The 27,587-nt window shown below is 40.9% G+C and overlaps 1 protein-coding gene across 1 annotated transcript; it reads left to right on the top strand.

Moving 5' to 3' along the window:
• Nucleotides 1–27,587, top strand: heatr1 (HEAT repeat containing 1). The gene is made up of 45 exons (XM_027167961.2): nt 1–124; nt 387–548; nt 1,152–1,368; nt 1,495–1,636; nt 2,155–2,256; nt 2,354–2,500; nt 4,031–4,242; nt 4,359–4,489; nt 4,825–4,924; nt 5,031–5,135; nt 6,407–6,524; nt 7,303–7,410; nt 7,600–7,695; nt 8,014–8,102; nt 8,217–8,428; nt 8,519–8,640; nt 8,768–8,962; nt 9,435–9,603; nt 9,756–9,904; nt 10,424–10,616; nt 10,725–10,897; nt 11,919–12,080; nt 13,255–13,497; nt 14,772–14,903; nt 14,999–15,102; nt 15,200–15,337; nt 15,500–15,615; nt 15,780–15,901; nt 15,988–16,116; nt 16,373–16,600; nt 16,738–16,867; nt 17,554–17,723; nt 17,806–17,858; nt 17,942–18,065; nt 19,211–19,351; nt 19,537–19,838; nt 20,731–20,881; nt 24,000–24,158; nt 24,318–24,452; nt 24,544–24,648; nt 24,734–24,902; nt 25,232–25,395; nt 25,802–25,960; nt 26,056–26,164; nt 27,387–27,587. The coding sequence occupies exons 2-45, from the start codon at nt 407–409 to the stop codon at nt 27,473–27,475; spliced, it is 6,456 nt and encodes a 2,151-aa protein (XP_027023762.1). The 5' UTR covers nt 1–124; nt 387–406; the 3' UTR covers nt 27,476–27,587.

Here is a 27,587-nt window from a genome sequence, read left to right as displayed (position 1 = left end):
GTGGAAATGACATGCAGTAATACTGACTCGGCTCCACTAGAGGGAACTAGAGATAACCGTCGCTTCGGTTGCGAAACAGTAGAAGAAGTTAAGGCTTTAGAAGCACATGTGAGAGTTTAGAGTGGTAAGTGTGTGGTATTTTTGTTGTATTAATATAATTAAACGTCCAAAAAACGAGCCAGGTTTTGATATCTAACGATAGAAAGAAATAGAAAGAAAGTGCCGGACTAATCTTGTTTGTTTGTAATGTTCAGGGCAATAAGGCCACATTATACACACAGCTGGACAAATGTGCGGTTTAATCAGGAGTTTTATTGTTATGTCTCTCTCATGAGCTGCAGCGTGATGTTTGTACAGATGTATAAATCGTGTTTTTGTGTGTTCAGACTTAGAGAAGTTAGTTGAGATGACGTCATTAGCTCACCAGTTGAAGCGGCTCGCTTTACCTCAGAGTGACTCGAGTCTGCTGAGCCGCCGTCAGGTCGCGTCGGTCCTGTTTAACCCTAAAGATGCTGCCAGTGTGGATCGGAGTACAGTCTATGCCCTTGGTATGATCACACACAAATACACACACAAATATACATACACATACTGTATACATACACACACACACACACATATATATATATATATATATATATATATATATATATATATATATATATATATACACACTTTAACTAGTGGTTAAGGTGTTGGGCTGCCAATCGGCGGAAGATTCCTACATACACTGAGCTGCCACTGCTGGGCCCCTATGCAAGGCCCTTAACTTTTAATTGCTCAGTTATATAAAAATTTGATAAAATGTAAGTCACTCTGGATAAGGGGGTCTGTTAAATGCTGTAAATGTAACACACACACACACATATATATATACATATATATATATATATATATATATATATATATATATATATACACACACATACACATACACACGCACATATTGAGACGTACTGTATATTTAGGGATTCGGTGGTTGTTCAGTTGATTTTGTTTTGTAATCTTAAAATGAATCTTGTACACTTAAATACTCTAGAATATGTAATTCCTTGCTTAACCTTAGCCTTGCTAATTACCCTATTATTATTAAATATTGATTATTATTATTATTATTGTTTTAAATTAAAGTTTGAATCTCAATTATGCAGGTTGTACAGGGCTTGATGAGCTGCTTGGAATTGAGCCAGCATTTGCAGAGTTTCAGGAAACCCTCTTTAGCCAGGCTTCTATAAGCCTTGAGCGTAGCGTGCAGTCCAAGGAGGTAAACCAGAAACTAGACAAGGACATCTCACAGTTCCTCATTCGTCTGTCCCCATACTTCCTGCTCAAGCCTGCGCTGAAGTGCCTGGAATGGCTTGTATACAGGTGTCGTATCTTGCATTACATCATTATTTATCTCATGGTTTTTTGAGCATGTCTGTAGGTAAATGCACATCTAGGCAGACACTCAGCAAGCTTATGCTGAATATTTTTCTTTTGTCTGTCTTTAAGGTTCCACATCCACTTGTATAATCAGGACAGTCTGATTGCTTGTGTGTTGCCATACCATGAAACCAAAGTGTTTGTTCGAGTCATTCAGCTTCTTAAGCTAGATGACCCTACACACCGGTGGCATTGGCTGCATGTACTTCAGGTAAACATTTTTACTTGGTACAGGGTTGAGAAGATGTTTATGCTTTGTTAATATGGGGGAAGCTGCATAGAAAAAAATGACTTTTGCTTTTATGCTATGTGTTAAGACAGCGGTGTCCAATCTTATCCGCAAAGGACCGGTGTGGGTGCAGGTTTTCATTCCAACCAAGCAGAAGCCACACCAGAGTCTACTAACAGCCAAGAACAACTGATTAAACAGGTGGAATCAGGTGTGGCTTCTGCTTGGTTGGAATGAAAACCTGCACGCACAGCGGCCCTTTGTGGATAAGGGATTGGACACAGCTGTGTTAATACAAGACACTGAGTACTAAGAAAATCTGCAGTTATTCACTTTTCTGTAGTGATAAATAAGAAACTTTTCTCTGCAGAATTGACATACAATATTTTTTCCATCCCAAATAAATAAAGTCTGAAATAGTCCAGCAGCCTTGTTTAGTCAGTACATTGAGACAGTAAGATGAATTGTCTCCCTTTATTTACTGTCTGTCTTCTCCATAGAAACCTGGAGTTCCTTTGGCAAGAGGGACACTCCTGACTCACTGTTATAAAGATCTGGGGTTTATGGATTTCATCTGCACCTTGGTGACAAAATCAGTTGAGGTAAACCATCTTTACCCAAGCCTGGTTTGTTTTGGTCTCATAGAGAGATTTGTACTATGGTGGCTTGATTAATGAGGCAGTATTACTGTATCTTTAGGCTTATTCACAGTTTGGTCACGACGGAAAATGTGGGCAGCTGCGAGTGATTTTTTCTTTCTATTCGGCAACCATTGTTCCTGCTCTGGAGGCAGTGGAGAAAGTGACCGATTCTATCATAGCCAAGTTGCTTCCATATATCCAACTGGTGAGTCCATATCTTCCAGTTGGCTTTACAATTCTTGAAGTCTAACTCATGCCTTTGACTTGTTTTATTTTAGCACAAGAACTTAAAGATCTCGTAGCCTCCTCCATGCACCTTAGGATAGTGCATAATGTATTACCTTTTTTTTTTTTTTCATTAGCATTCAGAACCTGAGACTGAAATGCAAAATGTTAATTCAGCATTCTGTAACAATTAGTGATGGGAAGTTCGGGCCTTTTCCGCGAACCGGTTCATTCGGACAGTCTGTTTTAATGAACCGGTTCAATAATCCAGTTCACCAGTTCTTTTACGTCCTAACATAATGACGTAATTCACAATGATGTCGTGGCGTAATACAAATAATTTAACACATTTGAAAAATTCTTTGTAATCATAACTTTCGTTGAATATGTTTCTTAGATTTAAGTTTTGCAACTAAAACACCCAGTACAGACATTGATGTGCAAACGTGGGTGTTTTACGTGTCTTAAAGATATAGAGTTAATAAACTAATCTTCGTCAACTTACAAAATCTTACAAAAAAAAGCATAATTTTGAAATGTTTTTCGCTCCATCAGTTGTTTCAAAAACTAATGTAATTGAGTTAAACACCCATACGTTGATAAGACATTAAATCATAACCATTTCCATTTGTTGCTGTATCAGTTCAGTGATTTACGCATGCGCAGTAACGACAGCTCATCGGTTCTCAGTATGTCGGTCGCGTCCGAAAGAAACAGTTCTCAGTTCAGTGTACTGATGATTCACTGTATCGGTTCATGGGTTTAAACGCATCCGCAATGTCAACAGCTCAAGTTCAATTCTCTCAGCACAACATGTCTCAGTTCAGTGTACAGGAGTTACATATACTCCGGGATATTAGTTTATTTAGAGTCGGAGGGGCAATTAGGCGTCCGAAAGTGAGTAACTTTAGTAACTTGCGGTTAAGCGCTGACTCAAGACGCAAACTGTTTAAAATGAATCAGTCCGATTTGGTGAATTGGTTCATCCAGTTCACTAAAAAGAACCGGTTCAAAAGAACGATTCGTTCACGAACCAGCCATCACTTGTAACAATTTGGAGGCTCAGTTGTAGGGGATTGCCTAGTCGAAAGTTCCACCTTCGGCCACCTCCTCCTAAGGGAACAAAGATTTGGCAAAAATTCTGTCCGGTTTTCACTTGTTCCAAGTCTTTATTTTATTACATGTTGACGGTGCATAATGAAACTACATGTATATCCATTACTTAACTTACGCAGGTCAGCTACCATGGTGATGGATGTATGATATAGAGTAGGTGTATGGGTAGAATTTCTGGAGACTAACAGCTAAATATTAAAAAAAAAAAAAGTTTTTCCCAAAAGCAACTTTGTCTCTATACAAATTTTAAATATTTTTATATTATGTATAATGTGGATTCTCCACTCATAAATCTGTAATTGCATGATTAAAATATTCGGTGTAAAATTGAGCTGCATACTAAGCCTACAAAAACAGGAAAATGTGGAGATGACTACAGCATACGTTTGTGCAGGGCCTGAGATCAGAGCTGTTGGACTACAAAGCTGCCACATACATGATTGTGTGTCAGCTTGCAGTGAAGGTAGTGATGCAACCTGAGCTGCTGGATTCGCTGGCACGACAGGTGAGCAGGTCAGTCATTAGTGCTCCAGCACTGACTTCTGAAGGCTTGTCGTGCCTCATCATCCTCCTCCAAAACCAGAAAGAAAGTGTCATCGGACAAAAGTGAGTGTTTCTGCTTGCTCCACAACTAGCCCTTTTAATTTTTTTTTTTGTTTTACTATTAAGATCTGTTGATGGATGGACTTTCATAAGTAATGTCTTCACCCTCCTCCACACAGGACGTTTGAATACCTCAGTCAGGTTCCCTCTCTAGTGCCCACCCTGCAGTGTATAGCAGCCTCCTACGATATCAGTTCCTTGCTGCACTACTTTCTGCCGAAGCTCACTAACGTGGTCTTCATGCAAAACGGTAGAGTTCATACAGTTGTTTAAAACATATAGATACATGATTAAAATGTGTTTAATATCGGATAAATGCGTGAACTGGGCTTTTCCTTGATCATGGCTTTGAGTCGTAGCTCTCTCCACTGTCAAATACAGCAACACTTTAATTCTAGGCACCTGGGAGCTCATTTGTGCGGATGTCTTTTTACATTTACATGTTCTGTGTGCTTATGTTGTCCTCTTTCATATATAGATATTTTTTAATAGATATTTTTTGAGAATTATTTTAGCAAATTGTTACACTACTTTTGAATAATAGTAATAATAATAATAATAATAATAATAATTACTTACCAACAGATGAGCTGGACAATGAGCACAGTGCTTCAAACTGCAGGCTGCTCGAGTCAGTCATTGAGAACCTTCCATTTAGCACCAGCTTGGCGAACACAGTGACACGGTAATCTGTTTTAGCTTCAAATCAGTCCCTTTATGCTATAATGTGTGTTCAGTGCTCTATAATATAAAAACTGAAGACTAATATAAGATTTTGTTGGCATTTCCAGACTACTCCTTGAGGGATACTTGTCTTGTGGTACAAAGCTTCCTGCAGACAGACTCTCCTCCCTTAATCAGAAGATCCAACCAGTTGTCAGACACATTGAGCGCAAGTGAGTCAACTTCACAACTTCATTGGGATATCTTAAAGCTCAAGCCTTTCCGTACACCATCATTTCACCACCATAATTTCAGATTTCACAATGCCACCTGACGAGGTGTGGGATACATTAGGTTTGTGTGAAGTCACTTTGTTGGAAACAGGAAAAATGGGCATGCATTCGGATCTGAGCTACTCTGACGGCTGGGGAGGAACATCTCAAAACATCAGGTCTTTCTTCCTGTATGCAGTGAGCGGTTAGTGCTAATAAAAGTGCCAAAAGTGGTTATTAAGAAAGACAACTGGTGAACGAACGACAAGGTCATGGCCCAGAGCTCATTTACCCCTTTTCCACCCAAAAGAACCGAGTGCTGGTTCAGAGCTGGTGCTGGTTCAAAGTTGGTTCCACTGGCGAACCTTCTAAGCACCGGTTTGCCTTTCTGTCGGTTAGCGAGCAATCACAGAGCTGAGTCTGACGTCACTGTATACATGTCGCCGTTACACAGCAACGTTAGCGCAGCAGCGACAAACACAACATCATCAATGGCGGATGTTGCTTTACTGTTAATGCTCATGGCTTTGTGGCTGTTAATGCTCATGGCTACAGTGGCATCCAAACGAGGCGAATCCAACGTGTACGTGTGGCTCCGTGTAATTTGTACTTAGCATGTAGCTACCTACTATCATGTGTGCTGATAATTGATCATATTGTGGTAAATTAAAAATGTATTAAACATTAGTATACTTAAGGTACATTATCAAATGCGCTAACAGTAGCCCCGCCCACAGCTCCTGACACAAGCGGTTCTTAAGTCTAGACCAGCAACATTTTGGTGCTACTTAAGAACCACTTTTCCTGGTTCAGAGCCGGTGCTTTGGCGGTCGAAAAAGAAAGAACTGGTTCTAAATTAGGCTCCGAACCAGCACTCAAACTGCCTCGGTGGAAAAGGGGCAATTGATTTATGGGTGAAATAAATGCTAGCCTGTCTGGCCCGCATTAGCCCCCCCCTTCAATTTTCTTCAGATCCTTACACTAGCCCATTTTTCCTTCTTCTAAATCAACTTCAGGTTACTGCACTGTTCATCTGCTGAGAATATATGCCTTATAACATAATTAAAAACCTAATATATCCCCTGTAACACACTTGCTGAATCATTGGCTTCTTTTATTTTATTTATCTGGTACGCAGATGCCTTCAAATAACCGTGCTTATACTTTCCATTTGGCCGTAAGAGGAGAGAGTGTTGCTCTGTAATGTAATGCTCGGTAACACTGTGTTGCAGGTATCCTGGTGCTCTGGATGCTGTATTGGTGAGTTGTACGGGTGAGATGTGTTCAGCTCAGCAGAAGAACCTCCTCCATCAGTTTCTGTCACTTTCCATGTGCTGTGGAAAGCACCAGGTAGGCTGATTAGCATTTGTTCTTCAGTCGTATCTATTGTGAACAATGAAGTGTAGTGTTGAAAATAAACTGGATTAGATGCCTTTCTTCCCCCCCCCAAAAAAAAATGTAACTGCTTTCAGATCAGTATTGGAACTGGGACTTCTGTACCAATGAAGTCTTTTCTTTAGGGAAAAAACACCTGGTGTTTGTAAAACAAAAGAGAACTAAATGGGTCACTTATGGGCATCTCCTCAACATGAATGTGGTTTAGCTATTTAACGTTAGCTAGTGAAATAGCTAACTAATATCGGCTAGTTCTCGGTTGTAGAGTTTATATAAGTTACGCAAAGTAGGTTTGTTAAACCAATGTAAATTGTCCGGTTAGATAGTATGCAGTAAATCTACATTTTGATTCTGTCACCTAACAGCATGACATTTTAGAAAATAAATTCAGACATTCAGGTCTTAAAGATCACATTAGTGCCTTCAGACATTAAAGTGACTTTAGATACTCACTAGAAATAAGACTAGAATAAGAGCAGTCTATATAAAATAACACACTTGCACCTAGGTTCTACTCTCCTAATCTAAACTAGTCACTGGTGCTTTATTGTTTTATATAATATGTTAAATTGATCATGAAACTGTTAGTTACATATATTGTTTTAAACATAAAGCAGTATTTCTCATGTTATTTCGCTTGTATTTCATTGACTATTAAAATTCTGCTATCACTAGTTTATACATTTATACATACAATCGCAATATCTTTTTAATTTGGTGTATATATGTCTAGGTTCTGGCGAACTCCGACACCTCTCTGATGCTCAGTCTGAAACATCCTTTGTCTGCTGTGAGGATTGTAGCTATGGAACATGTGAAAGAGATTCTGACTTCTGGGCAGGTATGCTGAGAGGAGATATGTCGTGCCATAAACTGTCAAAGACAACACTTTTTTATTTATTTATTTTTATTATTATTGTTTTTGCTATTTACGTAGTGATCATTGTAAATTCTTGTTTTAACACCTTTTGGAAACCAATTGTGGAAACTGAACCTATTGTAATTTGAAAATGTGTGTGTCTGCTATAAGGGAGGCTTTGATGAAGCATTCCTGAAGGACGCGTTGCTTGAGAGGTTGAAGGATGATGTGCCTGATGTTGTGCTGTCGACACTCTCAGCACTACGGGTAGGAGAAGGTCAAGTCCCATGGCCAGCAGTAAAGCATGCTGTATCATAGACGTACAGATGTTGCTTTAATAAAGGAAACGTTCACCACTTATTCATGCAACAACAAACACATGATTATAATAATAAAAAATACATTTTGGTCTGTGTCTTAAAGCACATGTTGAGATTTAAAACGAGTCTTTTAACAATTCTTTCATAAAACATTTTTAAACATTTCATTTTTAAATATCATGCATGAGAAAATAATGTTTTGAAAACTTTGCTCCTTTTTCTTCTATATTCTGATTGTGTATTCTTTCTAACGATGGGTCACCAGCTCTATCTCGGCCGCATGAATTCAGAGGAGACAACTTCTTGTTTGATTTCTGTTCTTCACCGTGTCCAGCCATCAGACACCGAGGCTTGGTGCGTACACGAAGCAATAGACATCCCACATATTTTATTAGGACTGGTGAGAGATTTTTTTTCTGTGTGTACTACTTCTAGAAGTAATCATCTCTGTCATGGTGCCATTTGCAGGTATTCAGTGTTGAAGGAAGCGGTTCAAGTTCTCGATGACCTGCCAGTTTGGGAGACCAACCCTGATCTGAGAGCCCAAATCTGCTTGGAGCTGCTGCCTTTCATGCTGATAACAAATTTTGTACCCGAGTCAGCAGAGCTGAAACTGGCGCAGTGTGTAGCCGAGATGCGTCTACTGTCCCAGCATCCTCTTACCCAGGGCTGGGCCAAAGGTACACTGACTTAAGTTCTAGTAACTTATATAGAGATTTTTTTTTATTACTGAATCTTTTGACTGATTTATGTTGTGTCTTTTGTTATAGTGTTGCGGGGGTTGCTGGAGAAAACCCCTACAGCAGATGTTATCAGAGTGGCCAACCAGATGCTCATCAGCACTCTGACGAAAAACCTGGCCCGCATGGAGCCGTCCACTAAGCGCAATGCTGTAAGGCGTTAACCAACCGTTGGAATTCACGGTTGCAGATTTTTCTGATTACACTGACCTCCAATTGCCTTGTTTTTTCAGCGGGCTTTCTGATTGTTTTTGTTTGTTTTTTCTCTCTGTGAGACAGATTGAGGGGGTGTGTGCATTGCTGGCCAAGCAAGGTGCTGGAGTGAGAGAGAAGGCAGCGTTTGTGGTGCTGATTTGTGCTCTTCTGCAGACTCTGGAGTCTCTGAATGAGAGCACACACCTCCATACAGCTCAGATACTCCTGAGACTTCTTGAGCCCTCCTTGAGAAAACTCTACACACTAAAGACAGATAAGGTCTTAACACTTTTACACTTGCACTGAAAAACAAGGAAATTATTATTTACATGGTGGTGTAGTTAAAATACCGTAATACTTGAAAGCTGTCTTTTATCTGTAACAGCCTTCATACATCAGTCATAGCCTGTTTTACTGAAACCATCGCACCATCAAGCAGTCATGGGACATTCTGTGATCCATTTCATTTTAAATGGATCCAGTTTACTTTTCTGGCCATCAATCTACACACACCATCCATTAACGAGAAAAGTCCATTTATTTTTGCAGATTTATTAAAAATCTAAATCTGTAATTATTAAAAGATCATTTGTGACGTCAATATCGGACATTTTCATGCATCGATACTAACGTGACTAGCTGTGGATTTTAATTAGTAGCCAAAAATCCCTCATGTCACTGTGGATTACGATCTCGTTTATAAATAGTCCCAAATGCTGTGGTTTGAGGTAAATTTGTTGTTGTGTTGCAGCTATGTGAAGGCCAAGACAAACCGTCTCTTCCCATGTACGAGATGCTTGCAGGATTCATACTGAAACTGCACACTGGACAAAATACAGAAAGGGAATATAGCTTGCTGCTTCTTTCTCTGCTCCAGCACTTCATTAACAGTCTCAAATGTCCTGAGTCTACATTTAAAGGTACAGTTAAGTATTTTTTGGTAGTGTAAAAAAAAAAAAAAACAATTTTGTGCAATTATTAAATTTATTTATTTTTTTTAATTGCCATTAACTTTTATTATCTTTGGAGAAACTGGATGGTGTTTGTCATCTGTTTTTCTTATGTGTTTCAGGCGAGCTCTGGTGGAACCCAGAGAAGCTAGATATGAATACCTGCTGCTACCTGCAGTTGCTTTGCAGCCTGTTTGATATGGTTGTGTCTGGTGCTAGTCAGGGACCCCTGCTCTCCAGTTTTAGAGCACTCTTGCAGCCCTTATTACAGGTACTATAAAAGCATTAACGGCTTAAATAAACGTTTTAACAAGTGGAGCATTGAACAAAGTAACACTTTGGCTTATATTCCTTTAAAAACCTGTCTATGGTTGTAAGTTGTCTGTTAAGAAAAGAAATGACAACAAAACAGCTACGAACCTAAATAATCCTTGAACAAAGAGACAGAAAATAGCTCACGGCTCCTTCTAATAATCAGATATACCATGATGATGTACAAATGTGAAGTATACTGTAAAGCAATAGAAAATAACTGCTAAAGTAACCAGCACATTTAACTGATTTTTGTTTTTGGGTGGGGGTGGGGGTCATTGCCTTGTGCAAGAGCACCTTAGTCGTGGTATTACCAGCCTGAGACTTGAACCCACAACCTTAGGGTTAGGAGTCAATCACTCTAACCATTAGGCCATTACTTAATCCAGTAAAATTTGTAGTTTTGTCCTGGTTGCAGTAATAAATATTCGATGATGCCAAATTAAATACACTTTCTGCTTTTACTTCTGATTCCCAGGTTCACCTGAGTGAGCCAGAGCATCTCTTTAAGTTTCTGTCTCTGCTGTGGGGCTACAGCAGTAACTTAAGTGACCAGTTAGAGTTTCATGTGACAGCAGTGCTGCAGACCCAGGCACTGTGTGTGGGTAAAGTGCTGCTTACTGCCCTCCCGGCGAAAAAGCTTAATATTTTGGCATCACACACTTCATCAGGTACAGACACCTTCTCACACTTTCTTTACATCAACACTTAACGACACGTTCTTACAACAAACACTTATGTGCTGTTTGAACAAGTTCTTGCTTTCTTGCTGCCTGCAGTGGTGCCGTCTCTCTTGGGATGTCTGGGTTGTGGGGTGAGGGAGGTGAGAAGGGCAGCAGTAGCAGTCTTGCAACCTCTTGCACATGTCACCTCCACTCCATACCACCCTCTATTGGAGAAGCTGCTTCTATCAGCTGAAGAGCTCATTGCTGATCCCTCCTACCTCACTCAGGTCATCAGCTGCTTGTTGTTAACAGATTCTATATAATCGGTGTATAATAATGCCATTTGTACCTAAGCCTAAGTTCTACTACAGAATTACAGTATTTTCCGCACTATAAGGTGCACATAAGAGCCTTAAATTTGCTCAAAAATCAGTCGTCCGCCTAATAATCCGGTGCGCCTTGTGTGCACTGAGTTCCAAAAATCTGTAAAAATGTTGTTCGACTTTGGTAAGCGCTCCGCTTGATTGACTGTCCGACCATTTCCCGCTGACACAGGGACGTAATACATACACTACGTATGCTGGCAGCGATAAACCAATCAGAGAACATTACGTAATACGTATAGTACGTATGCTTACCTCTGCCATGCCTCTGGTAGGTATACTACCGGTATGTTGCAAAACATTTGTTTCTTCCTAACCATTATGCGCTCCACACTCCAGTCCAGTAGGTGGCGGTAAATGCACCTTAAGTTGGTTTGCCATCCGCCAATAAAAATCAGATGCTTACGAGGCACAATTCAAACTACAGGCTATCATTTACGCAGTTGTAAATGGGAATAAAGCAGCTGCGAAAGAATTCAACATCAATGTATCTATGGTTCGGAAGTGGAGGAAGCAAGAAAATGAACTGCGCCAAGTTAAGAAGACACAGTAGATAAGGACTTTGATGGATTTGTGGGAGAAGATTGATTTAAAAAATAGTGTGTTTAAATTGTTAAATAGAATAAAGTTCAACTCACTGTTTTGCTTCCACTACCTTTTTTTTGTAGACCGTATGTTTTAGCATGCGCCTTATGTATGGGTTAAGTACAGAAATAGACCCTGTAATTGAGACTGCGTTTTATAATCCGGTGCGCCTTATGGTGCGGAAAATACTCTATCTTGGGATTGCTCAGTGCATGTTTGTTTTCTCAACCCTTAGCTGACAGTCTTTTAATCACATGCTCCCGAGGAAGCCGATGTACAGAAGTATTTCTTATATTGTGTGTATGCTTATTGTTATGGTTGTGTCCCATTCTGGCTTCAGGCACTGTGTAGGCTGTATGAGGAAGCAGTTTCTGTCACAGGGAAGGGCAGAAACAAGCTGCTCTTGGCTATAGAGCAGCTTCTGCAGTGTGTGAGGTCTCCCGACTGCCCTGCCTACATGGCCAAAGTATTGCTGCGAGCCTTGCAAGATGTCAATGGAGAGGTATAAACACTTGGTGTTCTCTGTGTGAGTTTGTGCATGCAGCTGAATGATCTCTTCTGACTAAAGTTCTATTGAAAATATGTTTTAAAAAATATTGGTGACTGACATTAGATTTACAGTGAAGGCATGAAGTAATTCAGGGGTTTTGAATTACCCCATTGTCAAAACACACGTTTGCACTGGTTTGTAATACAGGATCACATTTATCTACTAGGCCTCATGAATATATAGTTAAAGGCCACGTTCACACTGCAGGTAAAAGTGGCCCAAATCTGATTTTTTTGGGGGGTCAAATGACTCTTCAGGAGTAGTGTGAACACAAATCACTTCCATATGTGGTCCTGAATCAGACCCAAATCTGATTTTTTATTTTTATTTTTTTTCCTCCAATGTGGCCGCAGTGTGAACAACCAAGGCAGATTTGAAGCGACTTTTACGTCAATCTACATCGACATTCATCACAATTTTTTTGCACCAGCGAAAACGTGACTGGTAACGTGTGTGTGTGTTAAGAGTGTTATATAAAATGGTTACGTGAACCAGCTCATAATGTTTGCATTGAATACATCACATTTATAGCATTACATGATATGTTTGCTTACACCAGATGATACAGTACTTCCTCCATAACCTCGCCAACTTTTTAGCGCAACAGCGTGCTGCGTGTGACGTCGTCGTTATTGTTCGTTTGCTCATGCGGGTCAGTTCGAAACAGCAAACAGTTCACACTGGTATCTGATATAGGCCACATTTTAAAAGGTAATGTGAACAGCCAAACAAAAAAATCTGATCTGAGCAAAATATCCGAATTGAGCATTAAGACTTGCAGTGTGAATGTGGCCAAAGAGATGGGAAGGTTACTGACTATACCATACCTCAATGAATTATTACATGTCTTTACCATAGAACTGAAAAACTATAGAGAAATGATGTCATGTGGTTGTGGTTTTCCACTTTTTGACTGTTTGGCTTCTCTTTTTTTTTTTGCTAAGCTGTGAAAATGATTAAATGATCTCTGTTTACACAGGCAATAATAATGGTACACCTTAACTTCAGGGCTTTCCGTGCTTGTTGATCACAGCATAGTGACAATTGCTGTAGATGAACTAAAATGTATATCATTTGTCATTTTGCTTATTTGTTTGATTCTCTCTGTCCTTCGGTCTCTCCTCAGTTGGTTTTGGCCATCCTCCTTCCAGCCATAGAGCGTTTGCTGGAGCAGTGTTCTCCAGACAATCTCGTTTTTCTGCCAGATGAAGCTCTGTTCCTACAGCTGCTGCTTGGGAAATACAATGAGGCATCTGCCCCACTGCTTGCTCGAGATGCTAGGAGCCTGGAGCTCTTTATTGCTGCCTTGGGCACTTCTTTTAACCCCTACTCACACATGGCCAGTTTCCAGATCATTGCCATGGAGCAGGTAGGCAGCCATACCACTCCAGTGATGCACCACTCCAAAAATTCAACAAATTATATATATATATATATATATATACGTATATATATATATATACGTATATGTATATATATACGTGTATATATATATATATATATATATATATATATATATATATATATATAATATAATATAATATAATATATATATATATATAATATAAATATAAATAAAGGCTGGTTAATGTAATCTATTTGTCATTTTTTTGCATTATTTTTGTGTAATTAAACACTTTTGGTCTTCATTATGTTTAGGTTCTGGCAGGAAATAATTTGATTTGTCTGTTTTAGCCTGCCTAATAATCTATCCAGCATCAGATTCACAAAAAACAGTTATTACAGTTATCTATCCTGATTCCAAGACACTAAGACTTGAACAGGTACATTAATTTTTACACAGATGCCCTTATACAGTGCTTTTAAGTCTCTATCATTGAATACATTAACACTGGTTAACTAGGTTACAGACTTAAGATACCATGAGGATAAAACACCATTTATTATTATTATTTTTTTTTTTTTTAAATAAATACACACGTATAACAAACACGGGATAAAGTTCTAGTTGAAGTATTTCATGAAGAAGTGGGTCTCCAACCGTCGTTTGTGACTCAGCTGTTCGGACCCTTAGGGGACTTTCATTCCACCACTTTGAGTCTTGTAGTATACTGTACTGTACCTCTCATCTTGAGATGGTGGGACCAGTCAAGTAGATCTGAGGTGCGAGGTGCAGTGTGAGGCGTGATGAGGGCTTTGATTTAACAGGGAGCTGTTTGTTTTAATCTGATGCGTGCAGCCACCGGAAGCCAGTGGAGGAGCGCAGCAGCGTTGTGGCATGCATGAACTTGAATACAAGAGGCAGAATTGCATTCATAGTTTAAGTTGATATGCAATGATATGAACGCATGCATTATTCAAAACTTAATTTTCTTAAAATTTGCTAAAAACCGAAATGCTGAGGCTGGGTAAATAAGTCCCAGTAAGGTGGCTGAGTCCACCCTAGGTCTCGATGGCTATTCTTTGACACATTCACTTTAGCGCAGCCATAGAGCCAGGTTTATCATGCTTCACTGCTTAACATGCTTCCATTACACGTTAAGCAGATAAGCATCATGGAGGTTATAGAGTTGGTTGTTTCTTCATGACAACATAACTTTTCTTTATCTTTTATATTAAAGGTTATTTTTCATTTTTAAACTAAGCAATATTACCTAAATTAATTGTAATCCTAAAACCCAGATCACCAAGTCCTTCTTTGTGGCCCTGGGAGATGAGAACATTCAGCAGAGGATACTGGGAGTGATGTTTGACCTGCTGGTAGACAATAAAAACCCGACTTGCTCCCAGACCATCAACAGTGTCTTCAAAGCGGTAAGGGCACAGTTTCTGGCAAATACTTATGAGAAGTATTCTCCCCTCTATTCTGTGGTATTTTTGTTGATGACTTGTAGTAATGTCTGTTATAGCTTGCTGTGGATGCAGAGTTGGTAGCTAATGAATTGACCCCTATGGACAAGCCAAAAATGTCAGGGAGTGTGCAGCAAACTCGACGGAGCAAAGTACAGCCCAAGTAAGTGCCCAACTTGAGCTAATCCAAACTTAACCTGCCTGCTCAGAATGACTTGAGAGTTGTTTACACTTGTATGCTTTTTTTCCCCCACCAAAAGGAAAGCACAGGATACTGTATCAGAGGGTGAAATGGTGTCCTGGCCAAGGGTCACCTTTATTTTGGAGCTCTTGCAGCACAAAAAGAAGCTAAAGAGGCCTCAGATGTTGGTGCCAGCTCTTTTCAGCCTGCTGTCCAGGTACAGCCATATATTTTCAGCGCCGTCCCATGTATACGTTGTTAAAAATGTCACAATAAAAGCAATTAATAAAAAATCTGATTGGCATTCTTTTTAACGAACGCATTCCTCAGTTTTATTTTAGTGCACATGCACATTTGCTTACTGTTTGCTGTATTGCAGATGTTTGGAGGTGACAACAGAGCAAGGTAACACGGAGTACACCAAACAGCTTCTCCTCAGTGTTCTCCACAATGTCTGCCAGAAGCTATCCCCACAGGGTGGCCCCATCAGTAAGGGTATGTACAGTATTCACTGGCCTACATCTATGGCAAATGCTGGTTTAAATAATTCCTCTGCGGTCACAGTTCATTTGGGTTTATTTAATTTAATTGTGACGCTATGTTTATTTTCATTCTGAAAATAAAATGTAAAAAAAAAAGGGTTTTTTTGTTTTTTACAGATATTTTGGATGAAGACAAATTTAATGTAGAGCTAGTCGTTCAGTGCGTGAGGACCTCTAACACACCACAAACACACCACCATGCCCTCCTGCTGCTCGGTACTGTAGCTGGAATCTTCCCTGTGAGTAATATGCGAACATTTACATAAGAAACCTTGTGGCTGTACAGTTTAAAAAGACGTGGCTAAATTTTGTTTTTGCTCTTCAGGAGAAAGTTCTGCACAACATCATGCCAATCTTTACCTTTATGGGAGCCAACATTATGCGACTCGATGACGTATACAGCTTCCAGATCATTAACAGGACTGTGCAGATGGTCATCCCCGCTCTCATTCGTGTACGTTTAAACCATTGTTGCTTTGCCTGAGGAGTAGTAATGTTTACAATGGCTATGGGTTCATTCTGTTACCAAAAACATGTCGTATGATAACGAGTGCACGGGTTCACTTGAGAAGTGGAGAGCAGTTTATAGTCACTTTGTGTAGCGTCTTCTCTGAAATATTTCTGGTTTTATGGCTGATTACAATTGGATGCTGATCCTCTTTCCCTGTGTCCCCACACGTGTGCCTGTTGCTTCTCCTTTTTTTCCAAAGGCTCATGAGGGAAGTACTCATCAAGAGGGACAAATGCAGGGTGTGGTGACACGCATCATGCACGTTTTTGTTGATGCTCTTCCACACGTCCCCGAGCACAGGCGTATACCCATCCTCAGGCAGCTGATGGCTACACTGGGGCCTGCCAATTTCCTCTGGGTCTTGATGCTGCTCTTGTTCAAACAGCATGCCACCAACACTGCAGTCAGCAGCACAGGAGCCGAGAAGGTAAGCCGCTTCAGTCTTTCTTAAACATTTCTCAAAAATGGCTATACCCACTGTTTAACAAGCTGAGCTCTACTGAATATAGTAGAACGATTGTTGAAGTTAGCTAGCATATTTTTATTTTGATTGTTGTGTTTCAGGAAGCAGCACTGGAGCAGGATCAAGAGTTCTGGGTCTTGCTATGTTGCGAGTTTGAAGTCCATGAGCAGCTTTCCTCTCTTATTAAAATTCTACAGTTCCTCTTGGCTCTTCCCAAGGATAAAGAGGATGGTAGGTGCACTCTATGCCTGTCTAGACTTATACGCAAAGGGCTGGTGTGGGTACAGATATTCATTCCAATCAAGCAGGAGCCACACGTGGTTCCAACAGTGGTTAGCACGTTCGCCTCACACCTCCAGGGTCGGGGTTCGATTCCCGCCTCCGCCTTGTGTGCGGAGTTTGCATGTTCTCCCCGTGCCTCGGGGGTTACTCTGGGTACTCCGGTTTCCTCCCCCGGCCCCGGCCCAAAGACATGCATGGTAGGTTGATTGGCATCTCTGGAAAATTGTCCGTAGTGTGTGATTGCGTGAGTGAATGAGAGCCTGATATAGGCACAGGCTTCCTGTGACCCGAGGCAGCTCGGATAAGCGGTAGAAAATGAATGAATGAGTGAGTGAGGTGACATACGGCTAAGTATGGTGACCCATACTCAGAATTTGTTCTCTGCTTTAACCCATCCAAAGTGCGCACAGTGAACACGGGGAGCAGTTGAGGCGCCCATGGAGCAGTTGGGGGGGGGGGGGGGTCGGTGCCTTGCTCAAGGGCACCTCAGTCGCCTTAACACCTTAGGGTTAGGAGTCAGACTCTAACCATTAGGCCATGACTTCCCCCGATATACTCTTGATATATGGTGCCGCAGACCATTATACAGTGATGCTTATGAAAAATGTGTTTAAAATTGTGTTCATTGTCTGTAGTCCCAGAGAGGAGACGGACAAGAGGAACAGTACTTCAGAAGACAGAGGAAAGCACTTTAGATCTGGTTTTTAATGTCGAGGCCCATAGTGGAAAAGAGCTGCGGCATTTTAAGTTCCTCTCTGTGTCCTTCATGGGCCAGCTTCTAGCCTCCAGCAACTTTGTAGGAAAGGTAAGTGGTGTCTTGTCAATTAAATCTAGCATGGTATTTATTAAAGACGGTTAACTAAACCTTTATATTTCTTTTTATATAGGTGGCTGATTGTGAGGATGTAACTGAAAACTCTCTTCAGGTGCTTCAGCAAAAGTAAGCGTCTGTCAGAAATTGTCTTCAGTGTTAAAATGCAATGTATGATGATCATCGATCTTATCATGTTGATTGCTTTCTAGCTTGTTGGAGGAGAACCTGCGCTACATCCACACCGTGGCTCTGTGTGTCGAGGACAACTCTGATAAACCCACGGCCAAGTTTTGGAGAGCACTGCTTACCAAGTCGTATGATGTGCTGGATAAGGTATGATCAGCTTTGTTTGTTTTGATTTTTGTTTTGTTTGGTGGCCCAACGCAGTGTTCTGAAGCATTTCTCAAATATCGGAGACCCCACCTTTAACAATTATCTCTTAACACTTAAGGTGCAAAATAAAATAAAATGTAAGAAATGCTTAATAAAGTTTAAGAAAATAGTGAAAAGTGTTAAATATAAACATGGAGAAACCTGAGAATTTAGTGCAAGTTTAGTGCTATTGCATAATTTGCAGACGACATTGGTATGTCTACAGTCAGACTTATAATATCCAAAAAACTGCTATACTGGTGAGCAGACTTTTCCTCTTTTATTTACAATTTCCTCGCTTGCTACGTTGCTAGGTTACCAGAGAGTGAGAGCCTTTGTTAATGCAACCAAACTTGCTTTGCAACCTCTGTTTTCTTCCGACAAAGAATAAAAACTATCTCAAGTTTTATCGAATGCATTTTTTATTGATTTCAATCACGTGTCTATCGCGATACATATCGTTATCATTTTATCACCCAGCCCTAGGATTCAGGTTTAGGCTTTGTGATGACCACTCTAAGGCTTTTTGGGGTTTTTTCCCCTTTGTAGTAGAAAGGACATTATTTACAGTTCAGTGTCACCTAAATGAGGATGAGGTTCTCTTGAGTCCAGTTTCTCTCAAGGTTTCTTCTTCGTATCATCTCACACTTCTGTAAAGCTGCTTTGAGACAATGTGAAATGTTAAAAGTGCAATACAAATAAACTGGAAAAAAAATTAAATAAAACAACTTTAGGACATTTTGTTACAAAATTGGAGGTATGCTTTGGAACCCTGTCACCATGAAAGACCTGGATGTGTCCATGTTTTAACTGTAGCTATTCTTCTAGGTTTTGATGATGGGCACGACTAATTGACTAATTGTCAAAAAGCAAAATGTATAAATCTCAAACCCTGATAAGCACCCAGAGGTTAGAACCCATAAAAATGTATGAGACATTCTATATAACTCGTGCAGTTAATTTATGGAAGTGACTATATCATGATTTAATATCTCACAAGGGCCACGACTCTTCCGTGTTTCTCTTCAGAGTTAGCTGGTCTGCATACTTCTGTTGGGCTGGGTGTGTGTGTGTGTGTGATTTTAAGATCTTTGTCTTCTCTGAAGGTCAACGCTCTCCTCCCTACTGACACTTTCATCATGGTGGTGCGGGGCCTGATGAGTAATCAGCTCCCCTCAGTAAGGAGGAAGGCAATGGAGCTGCTGAACAACAGACTGCAGCAGAGGACACGATGGGAGGAGCAGCAGGTGAACATTTCCACTAACTTCTTGGTCTTTCTGCCTTTAAATTCATTCTCTTAATTCATATTCTCTGTTTTATCCTGGTTGAAACCACATTCTATTTAAAATCCAAGTGCTCAAATGAATATATTTTGTGACCAGTTAAATTCAGAATTGTGTGTGTTTAGTCTTTTGGCCTTTCTCTTTTCAAGGTGACCGTGCTGCTGGAACTCATTGATGACCTCTTGAGCATCGCGGGTCGAGGTTGTGTCCAGGTTGAAGGACAAGAGGAAGAAGAGCAAGCCATTAACAGGCAGACAGCCCTTTACAGCCTGAAGTTGCTGTGCCGCATTTTTGGCAGCCGCCACCAGAAGGCGTTCTTACCTGTACTGAGCAAGACGGTGGAGTTGGTGACAAACCCCAGGGAAGAGAAAAATGTTATGAGCAGCGCTTTGCTCTGTGTGGCTGAAGTCACGAGCACACTGAAGGCCCTCGCCATCACCCAAATACACAGGTACAGGATTAGTTCTCTTGTTCTTTGACTACATGCTAACAAACACAAAATGGTGCTTCTCTACCACTAATAACCAGTGCTGTCTGGAATTTCATTAATCTGCTTGTGTCTAAAAGCATTATAATTTTTAAATAAAAAAAATTTGAACTTTAGCTTCCTTGGCGAGTTACACTACAAGTAACACTTTGATTTTTTTTTTTTTTTTTTTTTTTTTGCCTGGGTATGATGTACCGTAAAGGCACAAACTGAAAAATTCATTACCTGTTTTTAATACTTTGGACAATTTTTAAAACAGATTATTTAAACAATTTTATAAATAGCTTTTAAAAAGAAAAAAGCAGTGGAATTACTTTTGAGCTCCTTTACACACTTCATAAAAGTAGATGAGCATTGCAGCAAATTAACCAAGCTCAAGGCGACGCAAGTATCGCATCAAACTTTATGAAACATTATATTAAACACAGCATTTGATTAAAAAAATTATTAATGTCAGCTGCTATTTTTGAAAAACATTGCATTCTCGTGCTAGAGATTCGAGATCCTGGGGGATGAACGTGTGATTCGGTTTTACAGAAATACTGATAAGGGTTTAGACTTGATCTCTACTGAGGCGAGCTCAATGCAGTGCTTTAGGAAGGGATAAAATAAAGGATGAGCGATCTGATAATGTTAGTTCCAGTTTTTCCTCAAGCTTATACAGTGCAATTCATTTAGGAATTTATGCCGTTGAATATAGAGAAGAAAAAAAAGTGATTGGTATAACAAGAAATGTTATTACTCACCGACGAAGGGTGTGTTTATTAAAGAACATGGTGTTTAATGTTTCTTTGGATTTGGTCTGTTTTTCTCTGTCCAAACTCGGTGATATTTATACTGTGTGTATGCTGGAAAGGTTAATGCCAGCAGTTCTACAGGCCCTGAAGGAGCGGAAGGACCTATTTACCACAGAGGTGTATCTGTTGAGTGCAATTACAGCCCTACAAAGAACAGCAGAAACTCTCCCTCATTTCATCAGCCCTTACCTTGAGGACACCATATTGCAGGTAAGAAACACAACCATATACAGGTGCATCTCAATACATTAGAATGTCGTGGAAAGGTTCGTTTATTTCAGTAATTCAACTCAAATAGTGAAACTCGTGTGTTTTTATATAAATTCAGTACACACAGACCGAAGTAGTTTAAGTCTTTGGTTCTTTGAATTGTGATTATTTTGGCTCCCATTCAACAAAAACCCAGCAATTCACTATCTCAAAAAATTTTAATATTCAATTCAAGTTTATTTGTTTAGCGCTTTTTACAATAGACATTGTCTCAAAGCAGCTTTACAGAACAAACATAGAGCAGAAGGTAAACATAATTAATGATAAAGGAAATAACGAATAATAAAAGTAAAAGAAGTGACAGAATAAATATTCAAGATTATTATTAGATATATATATTTCACAATCTGTATGTATTTATCCCCCTATGGGCAAGTCTGAGGTGACTCAGGCAGCAGTGGCAAGGAAAAAGTCCCTTAAATTGGTAAAGGAAGGAACCTTGAGAGGAACCGGACTCAAGGGGGACCTCATCCTCATATGGGTGACACTGGGGGTGTGATTGTAATATACAGTCAGTTAAATGTTGTATTGGTGTAAGGATCATGGACTTCAGATCTCCTTAGTATAACACAGTCTAACTGGAGATGTCTCAGGATTCTTAGAGTCGGCCTCGGCTCAGTGGACGTCCAAAGGCTTCGTCCCAAAGAGGATGTTGGGAGCTGGTACAGTGTCTGGATGCCTCAGGATGGGTACAAATAGAGAAGCAGGTGACATGTCATATGGTGACATGTCAATCAGCTAATCAACTCAAAACACCTGCAAAGGTTTCCTGAGCCATGGAGACTCTAGGTTCACTAGGCTTCACAATCATGGAGAAGGCTGCTGATCTGACAGTTGTCCAGAAGACAATCATTGACACCCTTTACAAAGAGGGAAAGCCACAAACATTCATTGCCAAAGAAGCTGGCTGTACACAGAGTGCTGTATTCAAGCAGGTGAACAGAAAGTTGAGTAGAAGGAAAAAGTGTGGAAGAAAAAGATGCACAACCAACCGAGAGAACCGCAGCCTTTGGAAGCTTGTCAAGCAAAATCCATTCTAGCATTTGGGAGAACATCACACGGAATGTACTGAGGTCAAGGCATCAAGAGCCACCACACACAGACGTGTCAAGGAATTTGGCTACAGTTGTCCTATTCCTCTTGTTAAGCCTCTCCTGAACCACAGACGACATCAGAGGCTTCTTGACTGTGTTAAGAAGAAGAACTGGACTGTTGCCCAGTGTTCAAAAGTCCTCTTTTCAGATGAGAGCATGTTTTGTATTTCATTTGTAATCCAAGGACTTGGAGTCTGGAGGAAGAGTGGAGAAGCTCATAGCCCAAATTGCTTGAAGTCCAGTGTTTAGTTTCCACAGTCTGTGATGATATGGGGTGCAATTTCATCTGCTGGTGTTGGTCCACTGTGTTTCCATAGTGTCAGTATGTTGTGTGGCCTCCGTTATTTTCCAGCACTGCCTTAACCCTTTTGGGCACGGAGTTTACCAGATCGTCACAGGTTGCCACTGGAGTCCTCTTCCATTCCTCCGTGCCGGAGCTGGTGGATGTTGGAGACCTTGTGCTCCACCACCATCTGTTTGAAGAAGCCCCACAGATGCTCAATAGGGTTTAGGGAGACATGCTTGGCCAGTCCATCACCTTTACCCTCAGCGTCTTTACCAAGGCAGTGGTGGTCTTGGAGGTGTGTTTGGGGATGTTATCATCACATCAGGGATGTGGTAGTCTAGTGCTTAAGGTGTTCGGCTACCAATCAGAAGGTTGTGAGTTCGATCCCTACATCCACCAAGCTGCCACTGCTGGGCCCCTGAGCAAGGCCCTTAACCCTCAATTGCTCAGTTGTATTAAAATGAGATAAAATGTTAATCGCTCTGGCTAAGTGCTGTAAATGTTATCATGATGGAATACTGCCCTGCAACCCAGTCTCCGAAGGGAGGGGATCATGCTCTGATTCAGTATGTCACAATACATGTTGGCATTCATGGTTCCGTCAATAAATTGTAGCTCCGCAGTGCCGGCAGCACTCATGTAGCCCAGATGATGACACTCCCTCCACCATGCTTGACTGTAGATAAGACACACTTATCTTTGTACTCCTCACCTGGTTGCCGCCACACACGCTTGACGCCATCTGAACCAAATAAGTTTATCTTGGTCTTATCAGACCACAGGACATGGTTCCAGTAATCCATGACCTGTCTGCTTGTCTCTAGCAAACTGTTTGCAGGCTTTCTTGTACATCATCTTTAGAAGAGGCTTCCTTCTGGGAAGACAAAGATGCAGACCAATTTGATGCAGTGTGCGGTGTATGGTCTGAGCACTGATGGGCTGAACCCCCTCCATCCCCTTCAACCTCTGCAGCAATGCTGGCAGCATTCATATGTCTATTTCACAAACACAACCTCTGGATATGACGCTGACCACACGCACTTAGCCTCTTTGGTGGACCATGGCGAGGCCTGTTCTGAGTGGAACATGTCCTATTAAACCACTGTATGGTCTTGGCCACCATGCAGCAGCTCAGTTTCAGGGTCTTGGCAATCTTCTTATAGCCCACGCCATTTTTATGCAGAGCAACAATTCTGTTTTTCAGATCCTCAGAGAGTTCTTTGCCGTGAGGTGCCATGTTGAACTTCCAGTGACCAGTATGAGAGAGTGAGAGCAATAAATTTAACACACCTGCTCCCCATTTACACCTGAGACCTTGTAACACTGAGTTACATGATACCGGGAAAGAAAATGGCTAATTGGGCCCAATTCGGAGATACTCACTTTTGTGGCCAGCAGCTTAGACATTAATGGCTGAGTGCTGAGTTATTTTGAGGGCACAGCAAATTTACACTGAGATACAAGCTGTACACTGACTTTACATTGTAGCACAGTGTCATTTTTTTCAGTGTGGTCACATGAAAAGATGTAATAAAATGTGAGGGGTGTACTTACTTCTGTGAGATACTGTGTGTATGTATGTAATACTCAACAGAATATAATACTTTAATAATTATAGTCTGTAAGTGATGCTATATGACTTTTTTTCCCAAACCTTATCTGCCTCTCTGTGGAGCAGGTTGCACGGCTAACACAGGTTGCTGAGCGTCTCACCACCTGCCCTCAGCTGGCTGTTAGACTCTCCTCCCTGAGTTCCACACTCGCAACAAAGGTGCCACCCAGGGTTCTAATGCCCACCCTGGCAAGGTGCTACAACAGCATGGTGGACTCTCAGCAGGTTTGTCATTGTTGTTTATTACACCAAATCTGGAAACTAATATCCAGTTTATTTATAAACTTATGTTTCTTGATGTTTGCATTTAATTTAGTTAACAAAAAAAAAGAAATCTGTTATTGTACAAAACAAATGAATGTAATTTTTTTTTTAATGCTTCAGAGCCATCTTCGTCCTCTGTTGAACATCCTGAAAGAGCATATTGGTCATATGGAAAAGGATCAACTCAATTCCCACCAATCAGAGCTCACGTCCTTCTTCCTGTCAGCTCTGAACTTCCGGACCAAACATTGTCAGGTAAACCTCATGAGATTTCTGTAATGCGAAGCTTGTTGTCAGGATCAGATATGGGATATTAATGGCTGTTACACCTGGTGTGTTTGGACAGGGAGATCTGGAAAAGACGGCTGAGATCGAGGGTTGTATCATAGACTGTCTTCTCGCAATGGTAATGAAGCTGTCAGAGGTCACATTTAGACCACTGTTTTTCAAGGTAAGTGAAAACCCCACAGGGAATCTGTCAATTTGATTAAATCAATCAGTTAATACATAAACTCAAAACAACATTTTTGTGGCAGCTTTCTGATTGGAGTAAGACAGAAGATGCACCTAAAGACCGGATGCTGACCTTCTGCCGGCTGGCTGATTGCATCGCAGACAGACTGAAGGGCTTGTTTGTTCTGTTCGCCGGACAGCTGGTGAAACCATTCTCAGACCTTCTCCGCCAACTCAATACTGCCCAAACTGGTAGATAAAACCTCTTTGTTGAACCACTTTATTTCCCATTTGTATTGTTTTGTAAGTATTTTGTCCATTCGAACATTGATGCTTACACAAATGAATGAAAGAACGTGGAGACATTTTCATTCCGTTTAGTATTTCCTAATTCCATATAACTCCATGTATGTTGATGTTCTGATTTGGTTTTTCAGAGCTCTTCTAAATGGACATGTAGCTTTGTTTTTGCTTATTAGTTATAACTAGAATATTCTAGTATAAGGTGCATGTCCTCCAGTTGCACAAACATCCTCATGTAAACGTCTATGCGTCTTTTTGCCCGTATGATCCCCGTGCAGACGAGGCTTTCTTTGACTCGGAGGAGGATGATGTTGCCCTGCAGAAGAGCAGTCTGCTGCTGCAATACATATTGGACTGTCTCCATAAGATCTTTCTGCATGATACCCAGCGATTCCTCAGTAAAGAACGAGCGGATGCACTCCTTGTCCCCCTGGTGGATCAGGTTGGTTTACCAGTTTTGATAAATTTCATATGCAGTGTGTTACATTAACTGTATGGCTAGAGTTGCTCATGGTGTACTCCCAGGTATTATTTACTCAAACAGATTAAAACACTTGCTGATCTACTCATGTGCCCAATTTATGGCAAATTTTTAAACTTGGAAAATATTTATTAACGTGCCTGTAATTTGGCACACTGTGAGAGGAAATACTAATTTACTTATTATTACAGTCTAATAATTTCACAGATTGGATAACTTGTTGGTTGGTGATGTGACCCAAACAGCAAAACATCTGTCAGTTGTCCCTTTCTTCCCCCACCCCCACCCACCCCCTTTCCAGCTACTGCAGTATTCTGCATTTTTATGTTTATTATGCACTCACACACTGTTTGTCGTCCACTGGCAGTTGGAAAACATGTTGGGCGGAGAGCAGGTCTACCAGGCCAGAGTCACCAAGCACTTGGTTCCGTGTGTAGCGCAGTTCTCTGTTGCCATCGGTGATGACTCGCAGTGGAAAGTTCTCAACTACCAGATCTTGCTGAAGACACGCCATAGTTGTTCCAAGGTAACGAGGCAAAAATAGCAGAACACTCCCTATTGTAGAAATAAACTGTTGTTGGATGTAATATGCTCACACTTTGCGTTCCTTTTGTGGTGCAGGTGCGCTTCTCTGCTCTGCTGATGTTAGTTGAGCTGGCAAGCAAACTAAAGGAGAACTACATGGTGCTTCTGCCAGAGAGCATCCCATTTCTGGCTGAACTTATGGAAGGTAAGGCACGAGTGTGTGTTTAAGGGCATAATTAGTGGACGATACAAAAAGGAGCCATGGCCTATAAACACCCCCAAACCAAACTAGTCCCAGTCCATTTCCCACCTTACAGACAGGGTACAAACACGCTACTACTCTCATCATGGCCTAATCTTGGCCTCTAATACCCCTTTTCCATTAATAAGAACCGGGTGCTGGTTCAGAGCTAGTGCTAAGTTGGTTCCACTGGCGAACCTTCTGAAAGTGAAAGTGACATACAGCTAAGTATGGTGACCCATACTCAGAATTTCTCTGCATTCAAACCATTATTGAACACACACACACACCGTGAAGCAGTGGGCAGCCATTTATGCTGCGGCGCCCGGGGAGCAGGTGGGGGGGTTCGGTGCCTTGCTCCAGGGCATCTCAATTGTGGCCGGCCCGAGACTCAAACCTACAACCTTAGAGTTAGGAGTCAGACTCTCTAACCTTTAGGCCACGACTTCCTAAGAACCGGTTTGCCTTTCCATCGGATAGAGAGCCATCACAGAGTCGAGTCTGATGGCACTGTTTTTCGTGTCACGTTTCCCAGCAACGTTAGCGCAGCAGCAAACGCAAACACAACAATGGCGGATGTTGCTTTTATGTTAATGCTCATGGCTTTGTGAACCTACACTGGCATCCAAACGTGGCGAATCCAACGTGTACGTGCAGCTCCAAGTAATTTGTGTAAATGGAGGTTGTAATCCAGAAAGTACATTATCATTAACACAGAAAAGCGTTAGCCTTAGCATGTAGCTACCTACTATCATGTGTGCTGATAATATATCATATTGCGGTAAATTAAGTGTATTAAACATTAGTATACTTAAGGTACATTATCAAATGCGCTAACAGTAGCCCCGCCCACAGCCCCTGACACAAGCGTTCTTAAGTCTAGACCAGCGACGTTTTGGTGCTACTTAAGAACCACTTTTCCTGGTTCATAGCCGGTGCTTTGGCTGTCAAAAAAGAAAGAACTGGTTCTGAATTAGGCTCCGAACCTGCGCTCAAACTGCCTCAGTGGGAAAGGGGCAACAGTTTTCATTCTTATGCTGTGAAAACAGCACAATATTCTGTTATTATTGCTCATAAATGTGACTGCTCATATGACACTTTTCTGAACAGTTTATTGATTAAATGTTTTAGCATGATGTCATCTCAATCAAAATCTCAACATGTAAATATTTCTTGTCACTTGTAGACGAATGCGAGGAGGTGGAACACCAGGTACAGAAGACAATTCAGGAGATGGAGTTGATTCTGGGAGAATCCTTACAGAGCTACTTCTAATTACAGCGTCTGACAGAAAACTAATTTTAAAAAAACGTTGTGCAAGTGATTTGTAAATTGTATTTTCTGTTTTACATAAAGCAGCAAGTCTAGATGATTTGCCTCCAGTTCA

This window comes from Tachysurus fulvidraco, chromosome 8, assembly GCF_022655615.1.
Source record: "Tachysurus fulvidraco isolate hzauxx_2018 chromosome 8, HZAU_PFXX_2.0, whole genome shotgun sequence".
NCBI lineage: Eukaryota > Metazoa > Chordata > Actinopteri > Siluriformes > Bagridae > Tachysurus > Tachysurus fulvidraco.
Note: the sequence above shows the minus strand (reverse complement) of the source record. Positions and strands in the feature narration are given on the sequence as shown.